This window comes from Psammomys obesus, unplaced genomic scaffold (assembly GCF_907164565.1).
Source record: "Psammomys obesus unplaced genomic scaffold, mPsaObe1.curated_primary_1811, whole genome shotgun sequence".
NCBI lineage: Eukaryota > Metazoa > Chordata > Mammalia > Rodentia > Muridae > Psammomys > Psammomys obesus.
Genome location: NW_026596101.1, coordinates 1,992,905 through 2,013,711, shown reverse-complemented (window position 1 = coordinate 2,013,711; position 20,807 = coordinate 1,992,905). Strand labels below are relative to the sequence as shown.

Sequence of the window (20,807 nt, the reverse complement as noted above, 5' to 3'; positions counted from 1 at the left end):
TTTTTCTGTGTAGCAAAAACTGACCTTGAATGCCTGATACTCGCATCTCCACCTACCTACTCCTAACTGCTAGAATTGCAGGCTAAGCCGCGATGCCTAGATTTACACAGTGGCGGAAATGGAGCCCAGGGTTTCTAATAATTGAGCTACACCCTTAGTCCCCCTCTAGCCTCCTGATCAGCCTTCTTAACTCAAACGTCACCCAGTTCTCACCTACCCTGTGTGTGGGCACCAGGGACCTTCCTCATCACAAGCCTGATAGTAATCCTCTGCCACAACAATGCTGTTAGTGGTTTCCCAACACTTTGTGTTTTGTCACTTTTTACTGCTGTGACAAAATGCCAGAGGGGAACATTCTGAGGGTGGGAAGATTTATTTTGGCTGACTTAGCTTCAATCCATGGTCACTTGACTACGTTGCTCCTGGGCAGAGCATCTGGGCAGAAGAGCTCGGAGGAGCAGCACCGCTCACCTCATGGGAGCCAGGAAGCAGAAAGAACGGGAGGTTCGGTCACAAGATGCAATGCACCTTTCAAAAGCATGTCCCTTGTAGCCTGCTTCTTCCAACCAAGCTCGACCTCCTAGTAGCTTATAAATTCATCAAGGGATGAACCCATTGCCAGAGCAAGAACCCTCATGATCTAACATCTCTCAACAGAACCATCAGCCAGGAACTAGCTCTCTACCCATGTGCCTTTGCAGGAGCTGCTTTATTTCCAAGCCATACTTCACCTCTAGATAAAAATGTGTGCTCTTCTGCATGGCACCTGGGATGCTCCACACTGAGGCTACAGCCTGTTCCTATTTTCTATCACCTACCAACCCTGGCCCCAGACCCCCTGTTATCTAGCCACCCCATGCTTCTCAACACAGCAGTTCACACCTCTCTGAAGCCAACGTTGTTCTATTTAAAGGGTTTTCTGTGATAGACTCCTACTGATAGTCCCCCAATGCCTAAGTCTGCTGGGGGGATCAGGGGAAATGTCACCTCCTGTGGGCTTGTCTATAAACCGTATTTTATGTCACTTGCCACACTGCAGAAGAGCCCATCCCTTTCCAGTCCTCTGTCCTAACTCCACCCCTTGAGTCAGGAACAAAACTCGATCTACCACTTTATTGCCAGCTCTTAAATCCTGAATGAATGTATAGGTGGCTAGACAGGCAGTTACATAGACCTTGGCCTCCAAGACTCAAAATTGTCATCCTTCATATGCTGGAGCTTCAAACGACAGCTTAGTTGTAAGATGGCCTAAAGAAGTTGAGAGAGTATCTGAAAGGGACACCCATTGGTGAATGGACAGCCTGTAGACATCCTGAAGACTGGAACCAGGGCCATGGAAAGGTAGAAACTCGGCACTGGCTGACACCGTCATCCCCAAGCCCACCCCATCCTGTAATCCACTGAGTCCCCTTTTGGGAATGGGGGAGACCACAGACCTGCTCCAAGACACAGAAGAGCAGGGCCAAGGTGTTAATCTCTTCTGTGTCACTGTGAACAAAGACACCTTCGGGGAGGAAAGATTAACTTTAGCTCACTGCAGGAACACTGGGGAGATAAGGAGAGCTTTGTAACTGGGTCTGCAACAAAGCTGGCTTTCAAACCCTCTCCTGAGGAACACGTAAAAGACACTGATGTCCTTTCTCTAGTAAACTCAACTTCTACAGGCACTTACACCTCCATACATATTGCCAATTCCCCTGTAACAGGATGGATTATGGGTAATCATTCCAGGGCTAAGCAGGACGTGGAGAAATGGTGGGGCACGATGTGCAAGTCTACAAACTAGAGGCAGGCCCCCTGCCTCTCTGCAGGGTGCACTTGCTTTTTAGCACAAGGTTTATTTGCTAAAAATAAATGTTGACTACTTGCCGGCCCTACCTGTGCCCTGCTGTAAAGTCTTCCTTCTGGAGCACAGAACAGAGAGACTGTCAGAGCTGTTGGGGTTAGAGGAACACAGGAGGAAGCACCTCCCCACCCATGGCAAATCCATCATGGCAAAGCAAAGCAACCCACATCACAGGAGACAGGAAGCAGAGAAGAATAAAGGAAGGGGCCAGGACAAGGTTTGACCTTCAGAGACATGAGACCCACTTCCCCCAACTAGAGTCCCCGCCTTCTTCACTTCTAGACCTCTAGACCTTATGCTTCAATTCTGAATCCGTCAGTGGATTCACCTGTAGAAGCACCCCCGAGAGCAGCTCCAGAGGTGTGCTCTCCTGATGCCGTAGGCGTCTCAGTCCAGTTAACCTGACAGTCGAGATGAACCGGGAGTGGGTCGGATAGCCCTGTCTATAAAGCGCTTGATGTAGAAGCTTGAGAACCTGAGTCCAGCCCCCTAGGTGAGAAATAAAATATTGAGTCTGTTAAGCTCATCAAGTAAACGTGCCTGGCACTAAGTCCGACGATCTTAGTTTGATCCCGGGACCCACACGGCAGGAGAAAACAGATTCCCTTGGATTGTCCTCTTACCCCATGTATAAGCTATGGACTGCCCACTTACACATACACACACACACACAAACACACACAAATAAAATGTAATTTTTTTTAGTTCCTGGAATACATTTTTATTCTCAGAAATGATACAATTAGAGTCAGATGAACCATTTGCATAGCTAATTAGACCTTTGCCAATTTTTAATTTTTTTTTATTATTTATTGCAATTTATTCATTTTGTATCCTAGCTGTAGCCAGCCACTGAGTTCTTGTCAGAGACAGTCTCTGTTCCCATTACTAGGGAACCCATTTGGACACTGAACTGCCATGGGCTACATCTGTGCAGGGGTTCTAGGTTATTTCCATGCATGGACCTTGGTTGGAGTATCAGTCTCAGAAAAGACCCCTGTGCCCAGATTTTTTGGTTCTGTTGCTCTCCTTGTGGAGTTCCTGTCCCTTCCAGGTGTTTCTATCTCCCCCTTCTTTAATAAGATTCCCTGCTCTACGATCAACAATCAATAAATGGGACCTCAGGAAACTAAAAAGCTTCTATAAAGCAAAGGACACTGTCTTCAGAACAAAATGACAGCCTACAGATTGGGAAAGGATCTTCACCAACCCTGTATTTGACAGGAGGCTAATATCCAGGAGAAGGTGTGGAGAAAGGGGAACCCTCCTCCACTGCTGGTGGGAATGTAAACTTGTACAACCGCTTTAGAAATCAATCTGGCGCTTTCTCAGACAATAACTTAATTTTAAATATTTTAATAATAAAACAACAAACATGCTGTGACTAACCACCACAGCCAGTCAGCACTAACATGAGGAGACTCTGCCAGACATTTCCAGTTCCTCCTATAGAACCCCCCACAAAGCCAGTCTCCTCTCCTCCAGGGTGAGAGGAGTCTTGATGGTTATTCTCTGGTCCTTGCAGTAACCCTATTAACAGAGAGGGTCGTGGTGGCCCAGAGAAGGGACGTTCACCAAGGTCACTCAGCAGCTAGCAGAAGACAGAGCTGGGACTGAACCCACTTCCCTTCTTGGGCAGCTGCTCCTGGGAGGAGCCTGAGTACTCAGTGGCAAATTCCAGGGACTCCAAGTAGGTTGCTCAGCCCGCCTCCACAGGCTACCGGGAAGGCCAGGCCCTGGTGGCTGGCAGGGAATGCCTGGTCTTCTCTCGCGTGAGGCCAATGGCTTGCTCAGCCCCCTTTAAGGAGCGCTCTGCCATCCAGTCTTAATTTTAGCTTGGAGGCTTGCCACCGGCAGCTTTAACTAGAGGCCGGCTGAAGTTATGCAGGACAGCTGTCAGCCGGCATGCTGGGTGGGGCCTATTTAGCCGGCGGGGGCACCGGTCTGGAGACCCTAAGCTTGGTCTTTCTGCCCCAGGACTGTCAATAACACCAGCCACAAGGCTCGGATCTCCTGGCGAAGGTGCCCCAGCCCCACGATGATGACGGAGGAGCACACGGATCTGGAGGCACGGATCATCAAGGACATTCACTGCAAAGAGATAGACTTGGTGAACCGCGACCCCAAGAACATCAATGAGGACATTGTGAAGGTAAGCTCGGGGACCAAGCAGGACATCATGGTCCTCACATACTTGAGGTCAGTCTCCCTGAAGCTCCCTGAATACCGTCTTCTTCAACCCCCAGCAAACAGGCAAGATTATACGGGCCATAGCAAGGAAAGAAGAAAACATTAGCCACATGCATGATGGGGCTGAGGGGAAGACACCAAAAATGCGTTCTTTCTAGTAGCTCCAAGGGCCTGCCCTTGGCTCTGGCTACAGGCCCAGGAGGAATCGCGGGGAAGATTCAGAACCTGCTTTGCTGTACCAGCGGCACTTCGGCTGTCTCTATAGCAGGCTTGGGGTTAATCTGAGGGCAGCTTCAGCGGGGACCCCTCCAAGAAACACTAGCTGCACTATAGTGGTGCCTAGTATTTGTCCCTCTGGCACCCTGTGCCCTACAGACCATCCCTGCAACTCTCTGCCTCACCCTAGCTCCCTGCCTCATTCCAGGCCTGGTGCCTGGGACCAGGCATAGGCCTCTCGGCAGGAGCCTAAAGGGAACATTCAGTTGTCAGCCTTGGGTCCACACAACTAAGTCTCCACCTAAATGCCAGAGGGACCTTCCCCCTCCTCAGAGCAAAGTCCCTGCCACCAGCCTCAGAGTCCCCAGAGGGCCGGGGATCCTGGCTAAGCACTGAATCGTGGGCCAAAGCCACCTGGAGAGCTGCAGGTGTGGTGTGACCCCTGGGACAGCCACCCTGCAAACTGTGAAACCATCCACAGTACTGCGGTCTCTCCCTATCGGCTGCTGTGCTCTGTGCACCAATGTGGGCACTGTGCTCTTTCGCCATGACAGTCCCCATGGCTTTGTTTTACATGTGCAGTTTTGTAAGATCAGACTAGAATCATGTCAGGTTGACAGAAAAACCAAACAGACAGTACAGAGATGGCCAAAGCACACACCTGCTCTGAAATTTACACTTTTCCAGCAGTCACTTTTGAAAAAGGAAACTCCAGCAGCTGAAATTGATTTCTGTGAGGCCGACAAGATGGCTCACTGGGTAACAAAGCCATTGCCAAACCTGATGGTCTGAGTTCAATCCCAGGACCTAATATAGTAGAAGGAGAACAGACTCCCACGGGCCCACTGGCTTCCACACATGCACCATGGCATGCATGTACACACACATACACACACACTAACTAATTTTTAAAAGAAATGATGTTTGTACTTAGCTCTATATGCAGAATTGTAGCGCTTCAACATCTAAGCCGCATGAAAGAATACACATCTGTTTCTAGAACTTTGTGTGTCTTGTAGTAAGGACTCAGGTGGACTCCAGATTTCCCTCAGAAACACTTGTTCCATATTTGGTTCATAAGATTTAATGTTGGAAGCTGATTCGCATGCTCAGATTGTGCCAAACTTTCTTAAGTTTGGCACAACAGTGAAGCCATGGCTCTCTTTTTATATTGCGATTATTATGGCACAGAATTTAGAGACCTGGGGTCATATGAGACACAGATTTTGGTAACACAACCAAGGGTTCATTCAAAGGCACAGCCAGAGCTGCCATCCTTCAAGACTGCTCCTCCTACATGGCTGAAACCCAATATCTGCCTGTCCACACCCAGCACAAGCTACTGCTGCCCGTTTGCTCTGCCTGGTGACTCCCCATGCCACCCCAACACCCCCCCCAGCACATACCCCTGTATCTTGGGAAGAATTGATTGTCTTCACTCTACCCAACTCAGACTTCAAGGACATCACCCAGTGTCACCTCCTCCAGAAAGACTTCCCTGACTCCTCCAAGTAGCCAACTGCTTCACACCTCTGTGTCCCTTCAGTGGGTATGACTCCTCTAACAGCTCACATTGTTCTGTGTCAAATTGACAGACGTCACTAATGGTGGCGATGGAACTCCGTGGGGTGCTTACAAAGCAAAGTTTTCCAAAGTCAAAGTGCTAGAGAAGTGTATCAGCCTTGGTTTCCACAGAGCGGTCCAGCTGAACTTCCTGCTTTCAACTCCAGACTCCTCCCCCAAAGCAAAGATACTGGATATGTTACCTAAGCTTCTGAACCTCATTTCCTCTGTGACATTACAACAGTGCCATTTAAGTCCAAGAGGTAAATGAGCCTCAGACAGCTCTGAGCAACAGAAATGTCATGTGTGGACTGAAGGTATAAAACACAGTCCCCCCACTCCTAGGAAGTCTGTGGTTATAGGGCTGAACAGAGCCTCATGCAGCTTCCAGTCCAGAAGGCTGGAAAACTGAGCCCTCTGGGGTTCTTGATGGACCATTAGGGATGGAGATAAGAAGCATGGGAAAGCACAATTTCTTGGAGAGGCTGTGATGCGTATCAAGTGCAGAAGGAACCAAGAAGTTCTACTAAGCCAAAAGGGAGCCCACATCAGGCCCCAGATCCAGACTATGATCCAAAGACAGAGGCAGAGACTGCAGTATAGGTAACCAGCTTTCTGTCGCATCTCTCTGACAGCCCTGATGCCCATACAAATAGCTCCCGAAGACTAAATGAAAGGTGCACAATTAATTTTGTCCAGAGGAAATTAACTGAAATTGTTTGGACATTGTCTGCTTTGGGAAGTTGTCTGGCATTTCCTTTCCTTCATTTTTAATGAGCCAGAAATAAAATATTTAGAAATGCAGAACAGGGATAATATCGGGAGAGAAATACCACACAGTTTCAGAGAGCTGGCTGCCTGGGGGTAGGGCAAGCTGTCGGAACAGAACAGCTTTCTACTGCCTGGGTTTCTGTCATCACCCTGGAAAGACACAAGGCAGAAGGATGGACGGCAGGTGAGAAGTGGGAACAGAGCTAAGACAGAGGCCAAGGTAAAGATACAGGAGCCTGTTAAGCGGCCCCTCCCAGGGTGTTCTTGAATCTTAGCGGGGTCCTCTTGGGCTATGATGAACAGCAAGGACAGAATCCAGGGAGTACCAGCTGCGGTCCCCATCCTGGCACCAGCTATGACGCTAAGCTTGCTGAGTGTCTTGAAAAATCCTTTTCCCTCTCTGGGCAGGAGTGGGTGGAGAAGAGGGATCCAGTCCCCACTACAGTCACCTCAGATTTCACACAGTAAGACAAAAGAGAGAAAGGAGACAGTCAACCGGAAGAGCCAGCACAGGGTGGTACTTCTTATGGGTGCCGCCCTTGAACCCAGGCTGGAAAACGCGAGTCGCCATGAAACTAGGGACTGCACACCCATACGACTTGAACTAGCCTCTCATCCTCGGGGCAGGCCCCTGGCTGAGTGGAAGTCATGAGAGGTGGCAGCTGAGGAACTGTGAAGAGAGTACCTCGTTCCTTCCCCACCCACCCCCGCCACTAGTCACTGGGAACCTGCTGCACGCCAGGTGCCGTGCTTCCTAGAGGACATGGTGAGAGCTGTGCACGTGCTGCATAGCAGGCTCTGGGACTCTGAGATCACTAGTACATGTGCCCCACACGAGGGCACCTCCTGAAGACTCAGGTTTCAGAGTCTCCGGCACCCTCCCCACGCATGCCTAAAAACCCCAGCCTACCCTAGTCACTGGAGTCATTTCTGAGAAGGCTCAGGCTGACCCCAAGTCCCTCCCTCACTGGCTCACACATGTGCCCTGGGTCCCGAAGCAGCCGCTTTAGCTCTCCCTTTGTGGATGCCTCAAATCAGCCCCTTGAGAATGGGGAAGCAGATAGATGTGTCTGAACATGAATTCTCCACCCACTTCCAGTTCACACCTTCCTCCATCCAATGGCACCTTCCGATTGTCAGCTAAGGCCAGAAGCACTGAGAAGAGCTAACAGTCTACCATTTCCCTCCAAGTCCCACTCCCAATTTTGATGGAGTCTGCTGTGCAATAATAGGACTGACCCAATATTCCTCCATGGGAAGAATCCAAGCCCTGCAAGATGAGACAAGAATAAGGAGCCTGTACAGCACAGCGGAAGAGGCCAAATGCCATAAGCGGGTGTCAGAGGAAGTCACCTGGAAGGTTAGGGAAGGAAAGTGATTTGTGCCTAGGAAAATCAGGAGCCATCTTTTTGGCAAAATGATACCTAAGGTGCACTTTTTACAATGAGAAAAATGGTAACTGAGGATCAGGCATTCTAAGAAGAGGAAGTGGAATGAGCAATGATATGGAGGCATTTCAGAGTTCTAGGAAGAACACTGGGGAGAGTTTGTAAAAGCGAGGGGCAGGCGCTGTCGCCACCCCTTCCTGTGTGCACGGCAGGCATCATTAATGGATCACAGTGCTTTTCCAGGAAGCCAAGCCCCACCAGCTAGTCAGAGTTGGTACCACAAATAGAACATCTTTGCTACTCTGGCTGCTGGAGAATACTGAACCACCCAAAGAGGAAAACACAGAGCACCCGAAAGAGAATTTGTGGGTGAGAAAGCAGAAAGGTTAGGTTGAGGCTAGATCATCATAGTTCAGGCCTCACTGGCAGTTCCTTTCTGTAAGTGCTTTACCCTCTGTAAATTTCTTCTCAAAATGGCTACTGGGAGGATGACTCAGTCCGAAGATTTTAAGCTGCACAAGCATGGGGAACCAAGTCCAGTTCCCCCACAACCCATAGAAAAACCCAGGCAGGGCGGGTGTGTGCCTGTAACTCCAGCACTGGGACTGGAGGACATAAAATATCCCTGAGTCTTGCAGGCTAGCCAGGCGAGCTGAAAGTGAGTTCCAGGCTTGGTGAAAGACGGTCTTGGGGAAATAATGTGGAGAAGCGCTGAGTAAGATTCAGTGTGTATGCACACATATACACATGAACACACACACACACGGAACTAATACAGAAGTATTCTCACTTGGTGATGCAGATTCTGTTAGTCTACACCTTTCAAAGTGTGGTCTCCTTTTGGGGGGTTTAGCTTGCTAAAATGCAAGTTCCCTGCGCTTTGCCCTCAGGAGTCTTTATGCAACCAAGGCAGAGAATGTCTTGTGCCATCGGCAATCAAGGCCCCCAGCCCCCTAGAAAATGAACCTGGGATCCAGGGTGCTTTCCCCAGTGACACACTTTTATCAGCAATTAACTGCCATGTGATCCGTCATCCCAGCAGATCTATGGCTTTGTGGAGCTGCTGAGCAGTTCTGCTCTCTCTGGGGCCATCCCTGCAGCTCCGGTCAGATGGCAACCTAGGACTGACATCACTTGGGGACCATTCAAGGAGGTTCTCTGCTATTCTAGGACCATTCAAGGAGGTTCTCTGCTATTCTAGAGACAGAGGACAGGACTAAGTCCCAGATGCTGGGATGGCTGAGCTTCTATTTCAGAGTTTCAGGACTGTTTCTAGAAGAGCAGGTTGTAACAGACAGACACTAGCCTCGAGAGCAAAGTATAAAAGTGAACTTCAAAAACCGGTGTCTTGGGAGTCCCCAAAGCAGAAGGTGCCAGAACTTCCTGGTGCTTAGGCTGGAGCTACCCCAGTGCTCTCTTTGTCACATTCTGGTGGTTAAAATGAGTCACATGGCAAGCTCAGCCTTGAGATGAGACAAGACCACCCACGGACATAGATACAAAGAGGTGTGAGTCATCGAAGGTTATCTGGGGAGACTTGCTAGCCAGCAGCCAAAAGCTAGTACACAGTCTAGGACTCCGGCCAAAGCATTTCCGTCGCTCCCCATCCGACCTGCACCATCCTCACCAGAGGCACTAGCTGAGAGGGCAAGTGAGATGCCAGGAAGAAGCCGGCAAGAGGCTAGGTTCCAAAACACACTAAGAAGACAGTGAGCCCTACAAGTGGGTTCCATTCTCACTTCCCGTGGCCCCTTTTTAGCATTTTCCCTGGTTCTTTACACAAATGCAAATCCTGTTGTGCTCCAGCAAGGGCTCTGCAGGTATCCCTATGGGATGCTGTCCGCCCAAGATACTGGCAATACCTGCTCACCTCCTGTATGTATTCTGAGATTCAGCCCCTGCTGGGGTACCCTGCTACAGTGAGTGGAGAAAGGGTGAATGTTTTTGACTTAGGCACAGTCATGTCAAAGGCCCCAGAGCCTCAGACCCATGGAGTAATGGCAAAGTCTTCTCTCCAGGAGGTGACGGTCAGAGGTAAATGAAAAAAACCTTCCCTTTTGGTCTGGGTGTCGTTGTTGATAACATGTGCAGAAAATGTCCACATAGCTTTCTCACAGCTGGAAAACTGCTCACCCACAAAGCCTGATCCTACAAAGACTGGCTAAACCTGCCTCCTCGGTTTAACCCTATACCGTAAACCCTGCCTCCTTGTTCAGCTGTATGTAATAACCCCCGCCTCTCTGATCAACTCTATACAGTAAACATGCTGGGGCATGGTTATGCTCTGGTTTCTCCATCAGAGAGCTCAGTCCACCAGATCCCAGCTTTCTGGCCATGTCTATCCATTTTACCTTTTCTCCATTCCCTTATATGGCTCCAGTCTTACTCTAGGCTCTTATACACCCTACGAAATGACTAGTATAAGGTGCATGGGAAGAGATGATCTGGAGAGCCCAAATGCATTGTGGGTGTTACCATGGCCATCCCAGATCAAACAAAAATCTGCCAGTATCATTTCTAACAAAATAAGCAGGTCTCATCCACGTTTTCAGACTGTTCTGCGGCTATCGTCCCATTGTAATTTTATGCATCAGTGCTTTTCAGACGGTGTGGGTAAGGGTCAGTCTCACTGCGATTATCCCAGTCTTTTGTACAGCAATACTTTTTGTAAGACATAGTAAAAATTAACTGTCAGAGAAATGAAATGAAAAATAGGTATGCAGTATAAATGCTCATGAATGTTATTATATTCAGTAGTCATAAAATGACTGCATCAAATCTCTATCACTATTTCTTTTCTTTCTTTCTTTCTTTCTTTTTTTCTGTTTTCAAGACAAGATTTCTCTGTGTAGCCCTGGCTATCCTGGACTCACTTTGTAGATCAGGCTGGCCTCGAACTCACAGCAATCTGCCTGCCTCTGCCTCCCTGAGTGCTGAGATTAAAGTCAGGAGCCGCCACGCCTGACTCTATGACTATTTCTAACATGAACTCAGCTTATGTACCGGCCTTCTGAGAGTGAATGGCTCAGCCCTTATATAGCAGGACAGCAGGCCAGGAAACCAGGACTCAGCTATGCTAAGCTACTTGCTCCAGTCTTCTGACTCCAAAGCTGAAGCTATGCTGAGGACAGTGTCTCTATTCTCTCTTTGTAGAGTTCAACACCACAAATAACTAGATTCCCAGAGAGGAAAAGCACAGCACCTGAGTCACATAGTAACGCAACAGCCAACAGTGCTGGAAGCCCAGCACTGCCTCCCCCACTGCGAGGAATCTTAACTGAATCATCCTGACCTGATGACCACCGACCGAGTCATGTTGAATTCTTGGTGGAGGCAGACTTTTGATGGGGGTAGGTGTTGTCCTCCCCCTAATTCTCAGGCAACCCAGCGGTCATGCTCCTTCCCAACCCTCTCCGTGACTGCAGAGGCTGTGCAGACCCGTGCCAGTTAACCAACGGGCTTTCTTGCTGCTCCAAAAATAACTGTCAGCTATATAGGTAGCTCTTTGGCTTTCTCGGCCCTAACCCTCCCAGAGAGATCGTTCTCCCTCCCATTGCTAGAAAGGAGGTAAGAAATAGTTCACAGCGTGCTCGATGCGCTGGCATGGCCACCTAGGTCTGCTCAGTGACTCTTACGTGTGGCTTTTATGAATGGCTCTCCAAACCAGCATTTGTGACCAGAGTGCCCTAAGGTCTCAGATTCAATTGAGGGGGGCAGCTGCCACCTCCCAGCATAGTGCAGCCCTCCAACATCACGTTGCTGCTTCAAAGAAAAGAAACCAGTTGGCACATTTTCAGGCCTCAAAGATGATCCCAGTGGGGGGAGGGGGGAGTCTCAAGTATGTGTGCCCATGGTTTCTGGGTAGAAATGGTAACTAAAAAACACAACAGAAATTTTCATGGAAGGAACAAGCACTATAAGCAGAAAAGGAGAGAAAGAATCCATCTATTATTGGCTTTCAATGAGAGGTTCACACAGTATAATGAGGTCAGCTGGAGAATTCTTTTATTCATGATCTGGAATGTCAGCAGAACTTTCGAGACATAGTTTCTAGGAACTTAAGAGCATTTAACCAAGTACTTGTCATTAATGAGAACCTACCATGTGGCAGATATTGAGTTCTGAGCAAGGGTTGCTCAATAAGTATTTGTTTCTGTAAATGAACAGATGAACAATGGATAGATAAGAAGAAAAGAGGATAGGTAGGGAATATGGGTAAACAGATGGGTAGAAAGATGAATGACTAGATAGAGCTAAGGGAGTTGGTAGATGGGTGGGTAGAAGATGGGAGAGTGGATAGTAAAATGAATAGATAAATAAATGATACATAGATAGATAGATAGATAGATAGATAGATAGATAGATAGATAGATAGGTAGTAGACAAACGGATGAAAAGAAAATAGGTGATACATGGATTAAGATGAAGAAATGAATGGGTAGATAAATATGTAGAAGAGGGAATGAATGGGTAGATAAATAGATGGTTAGACAAATGGTGGATAATAAATTATTAGATGAATAGATAGATGAGTAAATAAATGAATGGAAAGGAGGATGAATAAATGCATAGATAGATAAACAGATAACTCGTGAGATATATGTGGATCATGAATAAATGGAAGAAAAAATTATTTCTGCTCTTTATACCAATAAGAAATGCTAACCCCTATTTCATTTCTAACATTTATTTCTTTTGTCTCTTTTTAAACTGAAAATAGATATTTTTCAAATAATATATTTTGATCATGGTTTCCCCTACCCCAATTCCTCTCAGATCCTTCCTACCTCTCTACCCACTCAAATTCACCCCCTTTCTCTCTGTACAAATACTTGTGCACATAAGAGTCCCATAAAAACACAAAATAGGAAACCAGCCATAATATCTAAGTGTCATCGTTAGGGTTTCTGTTGCTGCAGTGAAACACCATGACCCAAAATCAAGTTGGGGAGAAAAGGGTTTATTAGGTTCACACTTCCACAGCTCTGGTTTCTGTGCATCAAATTCCCAAGATGTCCAACTTACAAAGAGTGCAGATTGGTTTAGGCTCACAGTTTTGGAGGTCTCTGTCCATGAAAGAAAGCCCCATTGCTTTGAGCCTATAATAAGACAGTCCATCGTGGCTGAAACACAGTTGAAGCAAGCCATTCACCTTGTGTCAGAGAAATGAAAGAGAAAGAGGAAGGGAGGGCATACCACCTATGGTCTAACCTACCACTAGGTACCAACAAAAAAAGTTCTTTGGTCTCCCAGTAGTGCCTCCCTGGGGACCAAAGGCTTTAACACTTGTTCCATTAGAGGTCATTTCAGATCCAAACTCGAGAAGAAGCTGACCAATCCTCACCCAGCTATTAAGTGCCAGCCAGAGTTCTGAGTATTTTCATGACTCAATCCATTTAATCCTCTGACAATGCCTACAAAACAGGGTAAGGAAAAAGCAACCCAGAAAATCTCAATAAATTGCTTGGGTTATCCAGCCAATAAGCAGCAACTAGGGTCCAAGGCACAGCAGTGACTCCACACTGAGGCACAAACAGGAAAAGTGTGTCAAATGGAGGAAGTTGCTGGAATAAAGAATGGTCTGGGCTACAGTAATTAATGACCCTTGGATCTTGGTGAGTGTGAAGATAAAGAACTGTAACTCTGTCTTGGAATAGGTTTTTCCGCCTACCAAGAGCTAGATCTCACTGGGAGTGGCTACCCTCCCTGAGGGCTGGAGCCCAGCCAGTATGGACCTTGGGGTATGACCCAAGCTGGGGTAGTAGGAAGACACTGGATTAGTCGGGATGTGTGAATTGAGCCTGGTCTTCGCCCAGCCTAGAGTCCCCTCCTCTGGCCTCTATGCTCCCCAGTACTGTGGGAGGAATGGGAAGCATGTCCACAGGGAGCCCTCTGCTCCTCTACTCAGGACTGTCGCATAAAACAGAGGCAGGATCAGAACGTGTTGGGTAAGGAGGGCAGTGGAGAATGGCCAAGTGGGACAAAGGCAGAAAAGCAAGCCTCTGCCTAAATGCCTCTCTTTGCTGGCAGAGCTCCTGAGGCCATGTAGGGTCTCTCTATGAGCTACCCCAGGAGACCTTCTCAGGAAGGATGCTGGCCATCACAGGGGTTGGGAAGGCCTCTAAGGTCAAAACATTTCCATAGACACGGTCCCTCCCTGAGAAACGGGGTGGCAAATGAATCCAGGTTAAGTTGGAAGGGCCCTCCAGCCTAGCTCCTGGGATTCTAGACTTTGGGAGATCCCTGAAGAAATAGAAACTCTGCATCTTTGCTCCATGTACACCAGAGGTGAAGATGCCAGTTCTGGGCTGGGGTATAGCAACAGGCCCATGTGTTTTTCCAACTCAGAGTTACTAGTTAAAAGTAGGTGTCACCAAGTTCTCACTGACCCCTGTATCCGTTCTCACATAACACCCCCAAGTGCTCCTACTGCCCAGCTGCAATAAACAAGCTGCTCAAAACCCAGATACAGCTGGGCACTGCCCACCACCATAGAGGGCCCTCCCCCCAGTAGCGAAGTCTCCCTGCCTCCCCTCTCCAGCACCACACTGCTCGGTGTTCACATTGGCCTCCAGGAAGACCCTGAATCGCCTACAGGCCACACTGTATAGTCCAGTGGCTTCTAGTATTTTCTGTTCCTTCAGCCCTGATGCTCTTTTCCAGCTTACAACCCTCTGTCCACCTGGTAGCCTTCAGACACCAGCTGTCCCCAGGAAGTTCCTAGCTCCGTAGTCAGGAGTTAAATGTCCTCATCCCCAGCTTAACCCATCACTTAGTGCTGCAGTGATGCTGTCTTCGTCAGCTTCATGAAGACTAAAGCTTGTGACGTGTCCACAAGTGATCCATATATCTCTGCAGGTTAAATATGACCATCCAACTTTTGGGGTTTTTTGTTTTTGTTTTGAGACAGGAACTAACATAACCCAAGCTCACTTTAACACTCTATATAGTTGAGGATGACCTTGAACTCCTGATCCTCTTGCCACCACCTCTCAAGTTCTGGAATTATTTTGTGTCACTACAGGTTGAAGCCAGGGCTTTGTGTATGCTAGACAGATTGATCCTCACCCTAGCTCCCGGCTGTCCAACTTTTTTAGGATTAAAAGATTATAGATTGTATATGTGTGTGTTTTAGGATTTGGTTGCTGTAATAAAACACAATGGCCAAAGCAACTTGTGGGGGGAAGGGTTTGTTTCAGCTTACAACTGTCAGGCCCACTATGCCACCAAGGGAAGTCGGGACAGGAACTCAAGCAGGGTATGAACCTGAAGGCAGAAGCTGAACCAGAGGCCATGGAGGAACACACTGCCTACTAGCTTGCTTGATCTACTTTCTTATGCACCCAGCACCACCTACCCGGGGGTAGCACCACACACAACTGGAACATCAATCACTAATTAAGAAAATGTACCACATTTCTCATCTGCTGGAGAAAATGTTTCAAGAGAGTTTCCCTCTTCCCAAATGACTCTAGCCTGTGTCAAGTTAACAAAAAAGTAGCCGGGACTTCTGGGTGAATGAAGAATGAAGAAGCTGAACAGGCTTCAGGGTTCCTTCTAGCTATAGCATGCGGTGAGTCAGCAGGGCCGGGAAACACTAGCATCCATGCTGGAAACTCATTGGAGGTACAGCCCCTGACCCCACCAAGACCCACTGAGGTTCAACAGACATCCCCAGGGTTTCTTCCATTTTTTTTAAATCTTTGGTTCAGTTCTATTTGACTTATGTGTATGGATGTTTTGCCTGCATATATTTATGTGTGTGTGTGTGCATATATATGTAGATATATTTGTATATATGTATGTATCTGTATACACACATATATATAGCGTGCAAATGCCTGGGGCCCGTGGAATTCAAAAAAGGCTGTCAGAGCCCCTGGAACTAGAGTCATGAGTGGTTGTAGCCACTAAGTGGATGTTAAGAACCAAATCCACGTCTTCTGAAAGAGCAACAAGTGCTAAACCATTTCCCTGGCCTCCCTCCCAGGGTTTCTGGTGCAGGCATGAAAGCAAACACTAGAAAAGCCCACATACAGTTTGAGTTGAGCTGTCGCACTTCTTGCTCCTGCAGGTAGATTTTGAAGACGTGATTGCAGAGCCTGAGGGCACCTACAGCTTCGATGGCGTGTGGAAGGTGAGCTACACCACTTTCACGGTCTCCAAGTACTGGTGCTACCGCCTGCTGTCTACGCTGCTGGGTGTGCCCCTGGCCCTGCTCTGGGGTTTCCTGTTCGCCTGTATCTCCTTCTGCCACATCTGGGCCGTGGTGCCCTGCATTAAGAGCTACCTGATCGAGATCCAGTGCATCAGCCACATCTACTCACTGTGTATCCGCACCTTCTGCAACCCGGTCTTTGCTGCGCTGGGCCAGGTCTGCGGCAACATCAAGGTGGCGCTGCGGAGGGAAGGCTGAAGCCAGGCTGGGCTACAGGGAAGGCTGGGCACCGGAAATACCGCCAGGTGAGCGCCGTGGCTGTGCTCCATGCCGGCTGCTGGAGAGCTCATTCTTTTTTCCGGTTCCCCTCAAGATGGAAACACACGGTGCAGGGGAGCCAGAAGGAAAAGACAGCCCAGCGTGGAAACACAGGCGCCCTCGCTCTGCCCAGCCCACCACAATCCCCTGTGACCCTGCCTAAGGGGAGGGTTTGTTAAGAGGCAGCTACCGCAAGGCTTTGCGTTCACATGTACTGTAATAGCACAAACCAGCACCAGTCCCCTAGAGGGGTGACCTGTCTTCTCATGCTAGGGAGAGCAAGCAGTGACTGCGGGCATGAGGAGGGTGCTGCAATAAAAGGTTTTGGCTGCACCAGGGAACACCATCCTTTGCTTGTGTCTGTATATCCTTTTCTGGTTCAGTTGGTCCTCCATGCAAATTGAAAACTAGCTCTAAATTTTGTCTTCTTTAGGGTCCTGCTGGTTTGCTGGGCATACACAGGGTCTCTCCCATACAAGATGATTTTTGTTTTGTTTGTTTATTTTTCGAGACAGGGTTTCTGTGTAGCCTTGGCTGTACTGGTCTGTATTTGTAGACCAGGCTAGCCTCAAACTCTCACAGATCGTCCTGCCTCTGCCTCCCTGAGTGCTGGGATTACAGGCGTGTGCCACCACGCTGGCTGGAGATTATTTTCAAATGACTTGCTGAGGAAGATTGAGGGCAGGTGAGGACCCCAGGCACTGCTGAGGATAGGCCCCAACCTCAAACTTCTTGGAACCTCCCCTCTGGCTCAGAAAACACTGAGCCCAAAATATACACCCTCAGCACTAATAGACATCAGGAGTGCCTGAGGCCCAGGGTATTCCTATCTGAGCTAGCTGTGAAAATAAAAGCAACAGAGTGAACTTGCACTCTTTCTCTTTCTCCCCCAGAGCATAAACAAACATCAAATCTTAGCAACCCAGTTCTCAGACTGCTCTCCTCACATTTCCCCCTGGGAGCTTGGTCCCTCCAAGATGACACCAAAGAATCCCAAATCTCCAGTTAGACCACAGCACACAATGGGTTTGACAAATCCCACAAGGGGTTTGGTCCAAGATCCTTGCATCCTTTCACAAACAGACAAGCACACCTAGGACTCCAGAGAATGATAACAGGTCCCCCTCCAGCCCCTGCCACAGCCCGTGCAGCCATAATCAGCAGAAGGAGACCCCGGAGCCTGCCGGAGAAATTAATATGACAGATCATTGTTCTTGGGAGGGAGGAAAAAGGCAATGGGAATATACAGAAAAAAATTGTTTATTAAGTGCACCTTTTATGAAGCAGATGGTAAAGCAGGCATTTCAGGATTGGCCAAGTCACTCACCAGATGCAGGGAACATGGGGCACCACACAAAGTCCATGGAAGAGCAATGCCAAGGTGTTCACACTGTGAGCTAAGTGGCATCTCATTGCAATTGAATACAAAACAGCTACACGCTGAAGCCAGGATAATCATTCTGGCAGCCTGCACTGATGTCCCCTCATGCCTTCTGGAGTGATGACTCAGGTTTGTCCCAAAAGAAGACCACAGATTTTTAAATGTAGATTCTTTTTTCAGGGTCTAAATAACCCTGTTTGCACTCTTGACTTCTTGTGGTCAGAACAATGCAACATTCCAGAACATTCAGCATGCTCCGATTTAATACGACCTCCAGCCCTGCACAAGGACTGGAAACAGGTTGAAAAACAGGAAAGGATGTTGCAGATGTCAGGTGTGGGTATCTGAGGAAGGAGAACACAGGCCACAGGATTGCGGGAGTGTCTTGAACCCCTAGAGATCCTAGGCTTTGGTTGGGGAAATACCAAGAAAAGGTGAAAGTATTCTCCGGTGAGATTGGGACGGGGGGTACCAATCCACGTTTGCTGATGAAGGCAGTTGTCACCTATTATGACATAGGCACAGGTGTCAGAACCATAACCAGCCTCAAGGTACCAGCTAGAGCTTTCAAGTAGAATGACAACCGCAGCATGCCAGTATGCTTTTATGCCCTCTGGGGGCTCTCAGGAACACTGTGGCCCCTGGTCGGAATATCTGAGTCACTGTTCCCTTGACCCCTACCACAACCCCTGTTGGCTCTAAGGACGGCAACTTCTCAGTGAACAACAAGGGACTGGGACATCTTCAAGACACAGATGCTAACAGGCCCCACCCTCCTGCCATGTGTGTACCCAGCGTGGTCTAGAACATAGGCACCGACACCCCAAAGCTTCAGAACCCTGCTAGATTCTCAAAGATCAGGGACTAGCTGGTGATGACACTGCACGCAGGGGCGGGACTACTATGCGTCGGCCCTGGGCACATAAGTGACATTGCCTCCTGTCTCCGGGTGGGGCCGACCAGCTTGCCCTAAATGGTGGGTGTCCAACAAGGCAGCACAATGCTCCCTCCCTCCTCCCTGAACAGTGGACTGTATGGCTTGTAGTCACGTGTACAGGTGTACATACAGATATATGTGTGGGTTTGGGCAAATACTGCAGTATGGAAGAAGAAAAATGCGTTTAGAAATTGGGAGGGGGGTGGCAAACTGAATCTGCAGATTTGAGGCTTTTTGAAAGTGCTCTTGATATATCTCAATAAGTCCAGAAATGGGTCTGGGTATTTCAAAGGTGCTCCAGAGTGCATGGTGACCAGCCACAGACCGAAAGCCACTTTTCAATTTAATGACCGAAGGTATTTCTGAGACACAGTCATATCCTGCCCTCAAGGCTGAGAGGACATTTGAGAGCATGCTTATCAGATAAACAAAACCTTTGAGACTCCTGGGGAATTGCTGTTCTAAAGAAGACAGGGCACGGCAGCTGCAGAGTGTCCCTTGGACCTTTGTTAAAGCCAGATAAGGGTGATCACAGCTTTCACAGGCCAGAATAGAGCCAGCCTCTCCTTCAGACACTTGGAGGTGATGAGTCACAGGAGAAAGACCAAGGAAGATGGACCATGAAATTCATCCTTTTTTTTTTTTTTTTTTCAGAATTCGGCTCTTGAACTTTTTTTTTTTCCACAAAGTGAATATAGTTCAGTGTTTTGTTTTGTTTTGGGTTTTTTTGGATTTTTTTTTTGTATGTGTGTGTGTGTGTGTGTATAGGGGTGTCTGCTTGCATGTGGGTGTGTGTATATCCACATGTACATGTAGAGACCAAAGCTCAACTTCAGGTGTTTTTCTCCATCACTCTCCACCTTATTTTTTATTTATTTGCTTGTTTACTTTGAGATAGAGACCTTTGCTGAACTTGAAGCTGATCAATCTGCTAGGCTGGCCAGCAAGTCTCTGAGATCCACCTGTCTCCACCCTTAGGGCTGAGGTTACAGACGCACACCACTGAGCCTGGCTTCTGCATGAATGGCGGGTATCTGAAGTCAGGCCCTCATCCCTGCTCAGCAGACACTTCGCTGAGTGAGCCATCTCCTCAGCCCCTGGTTCAGTGATTTTTCAATATGTTCTCAGAATTGTGCACCCACCACAAATTCCGAAGCATTTTGGCCACCCCAGTTCCCATCTCCTTGGGAATTTTAGGGTCAGTTTATCAATTTTTGCAGAAGCCAGCTAGCATTTTGATGAGGATTATATCAAATCTGTCCAACAATATTGCATCTCTGATTCATAAGCACAAGGTGGCTCCATTTCTTTAGTCTTTCGGTGCTGTTTGCAGATGTGAGGGCACAAGGCTTCCATTTCCTCTGTTAACCCTAGCCCTCCTATATTTATTCTGGCACTTTTATGGATGGTCTCTCTTAAGTTCACTTTCTTATTGGTCACAACAATATAAGGAAATATCAATGATTTTTGTACATTGACCTGGCAGTAACTTTGCTATTCAGCTGTCAGCTCCAGAGAGAGAGAGAGAGAGAGAGAGAGAGGGTAGAAAAGGAAGAAGGGCTATGTGCATGTGTGTACATGTATACTTTTGCATGTGTGTGTTCCTTAGGACCGCGAATGTGTGGGTCGATGCTGTGTACAAACAGCTCTCCTCCTCTCTCTCTTGGATGGCTCTCATTTCTTTTTCCTTTCCCAATATTTGTCAAGCATAAGCCTCTTCAACATTTCAGTCCATGTTCTCATTGCCTTCCTGAGCAAGGTGGCCTCACAGTTCAGTTTACAGTTCCCAGTGATTTCTTGGGACAAACTGATCCCTAAGGATACTAAGATCTGGCCACACAACTCAGGTCAGAAGGGAATTAGCACCACTTTGCATCTGCAGCCTCATTTCCCATTCCTCATCCCAGCCCACTGGGTCTCCTCACATAACTGGCCACCAATCCTAGGCATACTGCCTTTCACAAGATCCCAGAATAAACAAGTAAAAGAAAAAGAAAGAAAGAAAGAAAGAAAGAAAGAAAGAAAGAAAGAAAGAAAGA

The 20,807-nt window shown here is 48.0% G+C and overlaps 1 protein-coding gene across 1 annotated transcript; it reads left to right on the top strand.

Annotated features, from left to right (window-relative positions):
* Positions 1-3,787: 3,787 nt before the first annotated feature.
* Positions 3,788-16,390, top strand: Cav3 (caveolin 3). The gene is made up of 2 exons (XM_055628619.1): positions 3,788-3,998; positions 16,049-16,390. The coding sequence occupies exons 1-2, from the start codon at positions 3,885-3,887 to the stop codon at positions 16,388-16,390; spliced, it is 456 nt and encodes a 151-aa protein (XP_055484594.1). The 5' UTR covers positions 3,788-3,884.
* The last annotated feature ends 4,417 nt before the right edge of the window (positions 16,391-20,807 follow it).